Source organism: Helianthus annuus, chromosome 6 (genome assembly GCF_002127325.2).
Source record: "Helianthus annuus cultivar XRQ/B chromosome 6, HanXRQr2.0-SUNRISE, whole genome shotgun sequence".
Classification (NCBI taxonomy): domain Eukaryota; kingdom Viridiplantae; phylum Streptophyta; class Magnoliopsida; order Asterales; family Asteraceae; genus Helianthus; species Helianthus annuus.
Window position 1 is genome coordinate 38,885,579 of NC_035438.2, and position 9,286 is coordinate 38,894,864.

The 9,286-nt window shown below is 37.6% G+C and overlaps 1 protein-coding gene across 1 annotated transcript; it reads left to right on the forward strand.

Moving 5' to 3' along the window:
• Nucleotides 1-319: 319 nt before the first annotated feature.
• Nucleotides 320-2,066, forward strand: LOC110865246 (probable aldo-keto reductase 4). The gene is made up of 4 exons (XM_022114481.2): nt 320-791; nt 934-1,106; nt 1,206-1,308; nt 1,561-2,066. Exons 1-4 carry the CDS (start codon nt 378-380, stop codon nt 1,894-1,896), a joined length of 1,026 nt encoding a protein of 341 aa, XP_021970173.1. The 5' UTR covers nt 320-377; the 3' UTR covers nt 1,897-2,066.
• The last annotated feature ends 7,220 nt before the right edge of the window (nt 2,067-9,286 follow it).

Genomic DNA, 9,286 nt, shown 5'->3' on the forward strand with positions numbered 1-9,286 from the left:
CTTTTATTTTGTTTAATTTGTAAGCCTGGCCGCAACGCAGCGGAGGATTAACCCCAGTTACTTTAAAAAGAGAAAGATTTTTTAAATCAACTTAGACTTTTTAATTAATATGTTATGTTTTTTTAGAAAAGATAGCATATGTGTTTAATCAATATATATTTATTAGTAAAATATAAGGTTCCATATTAATTGACTTTTTTAAATCAACTTAGGCGTCTGGAACTTTTGTGAGCCGACATACGTAGGTGCTGACGTACTCAGATCCATATGGACGTGGTACCGACTCCGATTGCTATAAATAGGATTGAGTGATGCGTTCATTTCATCAATCACCAATCAATCAAGTTGTACTGTAGAAACTAAATTTAAAACCAAAAATGGCAAGCAGAGTACCAAGAAGGCAATTGGGTTCACAGGGTTTAGAGGTCTCAGCTCTGGGTTTAGGATGCATGGGCATGTCCGATCTGTACGGTGCTCCCAAACCTGAACCTGACATGATCAAGCTCATCCACCACGCCATCAACGCCGGTGTCACCCTCCTCGACACCTCCGATGTCTACGGCCCCAAAACCAACGAGATCCTTCTCGGCAAGGCTTTGAAAGGGGGGATGAGGGACAAAGTGCAGTTGGCTACCAAATTTGGGATCAAGCTCGATGGTTCCTGGGAGGTCCAAGGCGATCCCGCCTATGTCAGGGCTGCCTGTGAAGCCAGCCTCAAGCGACTTGAGGTCGACTGCATTGATCTCTATTATCAGCACAGGATTGATACTAGCGTGCCAATCGAAATCACGGTTAGTTAGTTAGTTAGTTTTACATCATCCATCCTTGTTTTTCTTACATAAACTTTCCCAGAAAAAACAACTACATGTATGTTATTTAGTGTTTTTGGCGTACAACTTGTGCTAGCTTTTGATGTTTTGTTTTCCTTAATAGATGGGGGAACTAAAGAAGCTAGTGGAAGAAGGTAAAATTAAATACGTTGGATTATCAGAGGCATCAGCATCCACCATTAGAAGAGCTCACGCCGTGCATCCAATTACTGCGGTACAACTGGAATGGTCCTTGCAGTCAAGAGATGTAGAAGAAGAAATTATTCCCACTTGCAGGTGTAATATCGTCTTTCCTCCTTTTCTTTTCTATATTATAAATTACCAAGTATCCAATCTTCTTCGGAAGTTTTTTTAACGCTTATCATACTCTTTCAGAGAACTTGGGATAGGGATTGTTGCATATAGTCCTCTAGGACGTGGTTTTTTCTCACATGGTCCAAATATGTTGGAGAAGTTGGAAGAAAGTGATGCCCGTAAGGTATGTTGTCTACATCTTTTTTTGTTTTATTTTCCAATTATCGTCCGGTCACTTCCATCTCTGACCGTTTCAATAAAAAGACGTTAAACACTACAATCCACTATTTTCTAATATCGTTCTGTTCGGTTCCTTCCAACTCTCCAAAGATGTTGGAGAAGTTGGAAGAAAGTGGTGTAAGCTCTATGTGTTTTTGTTTAAATGCCTTAAAGTGTCGAAACTAACATTAAATTTGAATCTTTTAATGTTTTGTAGTACTTGCCAAGGTTGCAACCTGAAAATCTCGAACACAACAAGATCATGTATGAGAGGATTAATGACCTAGCGACAAAGAGAGGTTGCACAACCTCTCAGATAGCATTAGCATGGGTTCTCCACCAAGGAAATGATGTTGTGCCCATTCCAGGTACCACCAAGATTCAAAATTTTGAACACAACATTGGAGCTTTATCTGTTAAGCTAACACCAGAAGATATGGCTGAACTTGAGTCTATTGCATCACCTGATTCAATCAAGGGGGATCGATATGGTGCTGGTTTTAAAACATATAAGGACTCGGAGACTCTTCCATTATCGGCCTGGAAAGCTTAATCAACTATACGAGTGTTTTGTTTATTCGTGTGCTCCTGTACACATAATACATATTCGTTTTCTTTTAAGAAATGTCTTTTAGTTTTTAAAGCTTCGTTGCACTTGATCAGCGTTTACTTTACTATTGCATGTAATTTTGAGAAGAATAAATAAAGTCACTTTTTTGTTTAAAGGGCATGCTTGAGCGGGTTTTTTGATATAGGGTCCCACATGGCTGGTACCATTTTTTAGGGTTGCTTAAACACTCGTCGTACTTGATTTTTGCGAAAGAAATATTTAAAAGACAGACTTAGAAAATGTAGTTTTCCAATAAAAGAGTTAACACATGCAGTTTTCCTCTAAAATTAACCACTAATTTAGCGATTCTTTTTAAATAAACGACCATATTAGCAACCCGTTTAGGGACAATGCATTTTCTTTTATTTAAGAGAACTTTTGGGTCACAAACACTACAAGAGAACTAGGCTATCGTCGACAGAAAATTTCAATCAAAAAGCCGCCAAAGAGTTACCAACATATATGGACCCATGTAATTTGAATAAAAATAATACCTTAAAAGAACTGTTAGTGATTTGTGAATGTCTAAGCATCAATTGGTAATAAGAGACCAATAATTATATGAGTTACCTTTTTATGTTTGATTCCTGATCAGTTGTCCTGTAATGCATTCCGACAGCTAATCCATCATAAAACAGACAATTTTCACAAAATAAGTCACATGATCAATCACTGCATATTAGGTCAAACATGGTCATATTAGGTAAAAAAAATGGTCATGTCATATGATGGTTACCAACTAATTCAAATCAGAGCAAAGTACATACATACAAGTCTTAAAAGTCCTAAATACAACAAGTTTGAATCTTTAACTATAACAAATACAACAACATTTTATATGAACAAATGAACACCCTAAATGGCAAGAAAGTGTAGCCCAGCCAATAGCAAGTGAATTCGAAGAGCTCTTTTGTGTATAGTATAAAAGGCCTCTTTTCGACGTGCATCAGATCCGGGCAGCTAGGAAGGAAAACTCTGAAGCCAACAGGTTGTTTTCAAATGTGCACATGAAGAAGAAATGTTGGGGAGATTAAGTGCCTAGCCCTAGCCTTAGATGGAGCAAAGCAGACTGAGGGCATTAACTGAGATCCGATTCCATTCCTTCTCTTTCTGTGGCATTTGTCCTGTCTTCCAAAAAAAGGAAATTTTCTATCAATCTTCAGAATAATGAACCTATCACGTTTCACTGTTTTGTGCTTAGTCCTTCTCAAAAGCCTAATTCGTTCGCCAGTTGCCGGCTGTTCTATCATTCAAATCTTCCTTCCTCGCGTCTTGAAGGATCATGTACCTGCTCTTGGTAAGGGAGGCTTTAGTCTTGGAAGTTTCCTGGCATTGGAGTTGGATCGAATCTTCGTTCATTTTGAAGGCATAATCTTTCGTGACAAACGGAGGTGAAAGGTCAATCTCCCTATAGGTCAACACCAAGGCAAGATCGATTCAAGTACAAGCAATTGCAGTTATGCCTTTTCAAAACGGACTCCAAGAAATTCAATAGCAGCTCTTCCTCCAACTGCATCGGAGTCGTTGGCAGCCACTTTATGGCTTACATATCCTTCTTTTTCTTCCTTGTTCGTAGCTACCTATGAGTGAGATGAGGATTCGTTTCACTATGTTCAACTCATACGGTCAATTCAACTAGAGTTCTGGCATTCTATTGATTGATGCCCTCCCTTTCATAGCTTTCGGGAAGACTGAACTAAGAATTGGTTCTAAAGGTTGTGGTGCTTTTGAGGAGCAAAGAGGAATCTGATCAGAGCTTAGCTAAAGGTTCACTTCACTAGGATAAATAGACCCTTCCAGTCCTTTTCAGATTGTAGGACTGTAGAACAAGATAAACAAGTCAGCACAAACATGCACTACCACTATGATTCAGAGCTCTATTGATCTAGTCCCTTTGGTCTTTAAATAACCATATAATCAAAATGGGAAATTAGGTTAGACTTGAACACAATCAGTTACCTAATACACTGGGTTCAAATGGCGAAGTGGTGGCATCAAGTGGTGAGAGCCAACTTGAATGTAGTTAAGCAGTGTGGTCGGGGTTTGATTGGCAAGTTTATAGTGAGGCAGGGAAAGGGGTACGTGTGCAATGGTACTGTGGTGGTAGAGTGATGGTTAGAATGGTGGTGCGACGGTTGGGAGGGGTAGGTGCAACTGCACAAGAGGGAAATGAGAAGGGGCGGGAGAGAGGGAAATTAAAATGAGTGTGTGGTCAAAATGTTTTAACTCAAACCTTTTGATGACATTGTGGAAAATAGTTTGTCACTATTTTGGGTAATTTAGAAAAAAAATGAAGTTTATTCCCAATACATTATAATATATATAATTTTTGTAATAAGTCATACAAGTGTTAATGGCAAGTGTATGATGAACGTTGATGGGTTTTTCTTGTGTTAGTGAGTTGGTTTAGGTTACACAAAGTCACATTTGGTTATACAAAGTCATTATGTTTTTAATGACATGTATGTATAAATGATTTGTATGTTGATGAGCCTTATCATGTGTTATTGAGATGTCATTTGTTACATAAATTCAAATTAGGTCATAAAATGTTAATTTAGTGTTCATGACATGTGTATGACGATTAATACATTCATAGGTCTTGTTATGTGTTACTAAGTTGGTTTAGGTTATGCAAAGTCACCTTAGATCATAAAAGGTCATTTTAGGGTTAATTTAAATTTCCATATCCTATAAATGTATTCTACTTGCTTTACTATGTGTATTAAATTGCATCTTCGGATCTTATAGATTGTGTCTTGCCACATTCATCTCAGTTTCCATATCTAGACGTTGTGAGTATATGCGCGTCATTGGTTTCCATATACACCATAATGCAATCCTGAAAGTGTGAAAACTCTATGACATATGTGGTATATTCCTAGCTTTATTTCACTTGGTGGCCTCTTTAACAACTTTGTGGCCTTGTTAACAGTCCAAAATGTCAAAAAGCATGTGACTTTCGAAACCATCACACATGTAGAAACCCATCTCACAAAGCATATGCACACATGTAAAAGTTTGGAGAAGCATACACGAGCCCATACACGACCACCAATTCCAACAAACTATTTACCACCATAGTAACTAAAAAGTTTGTATAATACACATTACAAGTGAAAACCAGATGGTTTGTTGGGACGAAGAATTAAAGAGAATTTACAGGTATCTAACGAAACATTCATTTATCGATTATACCTATTTTTCCAATGGAACACTCGTCAAAAGATGAGTCCCACTGACTAACCCCTGAAAGCTTCGTCGTGAATCTTTTTGAAATCTTGTGTTTAAATTTTGGAACGATTATTGCTCAAATGTCTTTTGAAAAACACTTCGAACCTACAATGCATGTATAGCATGGGTTGGAATCTTATCTAAAGTCCTATTTCAGTTAGCAACAGAATCATACTACCGGAGGAATCTCCACGAGAAAATGATTCCCACTGACAATGATAGAGCAAACTGCCTAGAGAACCTAACCGCATTTGTGGTCCCTCGGTAATCAGTTGGTAAAGTACTATTTTTCTTGTTTAGGTTGTCCATAGATAAATTGATTGGGCAAGGTGTTCAAAATTGGATATTCGGGTCCGTATCCGAAAATTCAGATATGGTCAATAAATAAGGGTGTTCAAAATTGGATATCCGAAAATTTTGGTCTGTATCCGAAAATCCGGATAAGGATTTGGATAATAAAACCGATGTTCGAAATTCAAAAAAAATGTTCCAAATAAAACTAAACTACAAATTCTAGTTGCTTTAAAATAGAATAACCCAAATTCCATTTGCTTCAAACCTCACATAATACATATAACAAAATTTTAGCAATTCGTATGATTCCTTTGGAATCTATAAAATTTCAAAAGCAAATCATCATAAAATGAACTACCTAAGTTACTTTTTTATTTAAGCACAACGAATTGATTGAATCTTGATTTCTTGAATGAAGGATAGGCTTGAACTAAAGCAATGAAGAACTAGTCAAACAAACTAAACAAACTGAATCTTGTTTCTTGAACCAAGTGAAAAACATGTGTACTCACTGTAACAACTGCCACTAAAATCAATAATTAGGACAATAATTAGTCAATAAGAAAACCCTAATTAAGACACCCAATTAATTCTGCACTAGCCCTAAAATTTTCAAAACAATCAGAATCAGGATCAGGGCCCCTAAAACTCGAGGGGGGTAAACCCTAGTTGATAATAATCTAAAATAAAACGTTGCACACTTCTGATTGGCCAATTTTATTGATTCACCCAAGCTAGTCCCGAGCCTAGGCAGCCTATATTTAGACTGCTTAGCTTACGGACCGTAAAGGTTCGGGCTTACGGTCCGTAAAGGAGCCTCAAAATTTGCTATAAATAGCCGACATTGGCACTTAACTGTTGAACTTAGAACGACGTAAAATCTCTGTGTATACGTCGAGTTATAAGCAATTCAGTTCACCACACACACACACGATCACGAGGTGCTGCCGCAATCAGGGTAATAACTCGATCGCTATTACGATTCAACGTCCGATCGACTATAACTATCCAACAATTGTCCGAGTGCTGCTCAAATTGAGCTTGTACTTTGTTATTCATTGTGATTTCAACTTGAATGTTTGAGTGCTGTTCGAATTCGGACTATGCTCTGTCATTCGTTGTGAATCCATTGAATTATTAAGTATCGCACTTGATAATAGTTGTGAGGGTTTAATCTCGTGAATTGACGTAACTGCTGAATTAGTTACTAATCCCGTTTGTGTGTGCATTGTTATTTAAATTAGGTTAGAAGGCTAATCAGTAAAGCTTATACTCTGCTCGTAAATCTGCAATGTGAGTCATTCTCTTTTTATCAACTGTTTTACAAAACTCCAAATTATTTTCAAAGTTATAATTACAGTGATTAAGTCTATGTAATCACCAAATTACAGCCGGTATGTGGGATTTTGTATACATTACTTATTTCCCGTCACACTTGGATAAACGGGTGGCCAAGGGGTGATCTGACCACAGTCACAGACACCATTGGACAAATGGGCTAGCCAATGGATGGTCGAGTGAGAAATACTGTGGGTAGTTGGTTTGATATCAGAAACATTGTAATTCCCCTTAATACTGTAGATTATAACAAATGTGTCGTTTTCAGTAAAATGAATGATTCACTCAGTATTTCCCCGCTGACAAAACCTTTTTCAAACATGTTTCAGGTGATATGGTATGAGCAAAGAAAAGAAGTGCCGTGGAGCACTCCCAGCTTAGAAAAGTGGCTCAACGTAAATAAATAAATGAACATGTTTTGAAAATAAAGATTTCCCTGAGAAATCACAGTATTGTAAATTTCGGGAATTTATCCCTAAGTTATGAAACGGGCAGTTTGAATTATTGAAAGATCCTGTTTTAAAAAGACTTCCGCTGTCGCCTAAAATAAATACCACGGGATTCCTGTCCCGCGGCTCCTGAAACGGGTCAAACTAGGTCGGGGGCCGTGACAGGAAAAGGTGGTATCAGAGCCACTGTTTTAAGCTTGCTGATTAAGCTAATTAATTTAAGTTTATTGAAAGTTTTATTTGTCATTCTGTGAATATATGCTTATTAACTGATTAATTGTTAAAATTACAGTATGGGTAAACAAAAGATTTCTGCTATCTATCGCAAATTAGATAGTACACCTAAAGAACAGGAAAACCCACTTACACCGGAGAAAAGGAATTCAATCCTTAGAAAAGGTCAAGAGAAAAAGAAACCCCGAACCAAGAGAGTGAGGTTTAACCCAGAAATTCAGGAAATTAATAATAATCCACCAGGGGAAAATAACTTAGATGAAAAATGGGCAAATCTGTATATGCTCGCTACCGTAGCAGAAAATGCAAATCTTTAAGCTTTAAACCTAGAAATATTTACTTCCTAGTAAATAAATAAATAAACCTGAGTGTGTTCTGTTTGCTGTTATGTTGTACAAATTGGTATGCAATAAAAATGTTTATTTGTTAAGCTTTGTTCCAAAGTTTTAACTTAGCATTTTGTGCATTTTTGCATATATGCCGTACAGCATGAATGAGATGTCGGAAGCATTTCAGAATCTCAACCTCTATCCTGTGCCAATTGAAGTCTCCCACAACTTCACTGGTTACATTGCTGACATAGAGGAACCGCTAGAATTCCAAGCTCCACCGCTGGACAAAGCAAAACCTAAAAAGAAGAGAAGATATGTAGGGTGGCGAAAGGTGCGCCGAAGGAAACCTAGGAGAATCCCTAAAATAGAAAATCCTGTGAGTGTGAGCAAGGGAAAAGAAATAGAAACCGGAGAAAGTTCCAAGCCAGCAGAAATAGGGATAGACCTAAAGCAAAAGGAAATAGAGATCGGAGAAAGCTCTAAACAGTCTGAGGAAATCACATTCCAGGACGAAATAGACCGCCTACTGGATAATTGTGATGTTCTAGAGCCTATCAACGATAATCTCTTCTCTTATCCTGCTACAGCCCAAATCCCAATAAACCTAGGACCAGCTATTCCAGACCCACTAGTTCACACCCGACCATTAGGCCAAATGGGGGAATGGTGGACCAATGACTGGCAATTCCAAAATATAGTTAATAGTCCCTATAGTTTTCTCCCACAGTTTGATCCAGAACCTGTCCCTAATCCGCCAATGAGCTATGAAAATTTAGCTGAACTACGTCAGTTTGGTGAAGAACTGATAGGCACCGGGAATAGGATCCGGGAAATGGGGGAGCAAATTTCTTGGAAGTACGACGAGAGGGAACGTCGTTACTGAAACTGCCAGTGGACCAAAAGATAGGAAGGGTTGGAAAAGTTTGTTTGTACTATAACTAATATAATGAAACTGATTCTGTAAAATGGGCAATAAAACACTGTAAGATAAAAAGTGTGTATTGAAGCAGGTATAATATATAAAACAAAACAGAAGTCGAGGCATCGACAATTTTGACTATGCTTGCATGTTATGCTGATCTATGTGTTTATCTGTGTATTTATCTGTAATTTTGGCATTAATAATTAGACACTACTAATTTCTATTAATACTAATTAGCAGATGGAAAACGCTAATAGTGAACCAGTTAATGAAGTAAATCAGTCTGAGCAAAATCAGGAAGATCAATATATAACTAGACAAGATATTGAACACTTTATTGCTCAAGGGATAGCCAATGCTATTCCAGAAATCCGCAACAAGCCCCACTCCCTAAGAGAATGAAAGCTGCAACGCCTGGTTGCACTTACAAGAAATTTCTTGCCTGTAAAACCACAGAAATTGCAGGTAATGAAGGGGCAACTGCAACACTGCGTTGGTTAGAGAAAACCGAAGCAGTAATTGCAATAAGT

Excerpts from the sequence above, each read along its gene's own strand:
- LOC110865246 (XM_022114481.2), top strand. The coding sequence starts at position 378 with ATGGCAAGCAGAGTACCAAGAAGGCAATTGGGTTCACAGGGTTTAGAG. Across the intron at positions 1,107-1,205 it reads GAAATTATTCCCACTTGCAG|AGAACTTGGGATAGGGATTG; the intron begins GTGTAATATCGT and ends ATACTCTTTCAG. Across the intron at positions 1,309-1,560 it reads AAGAAAGTGATGCCCGTAAG|TACTTGCCAAGGTTGCAACC; the intron begins GTATGTTGTCTA and ends AATGTTTTGTAG.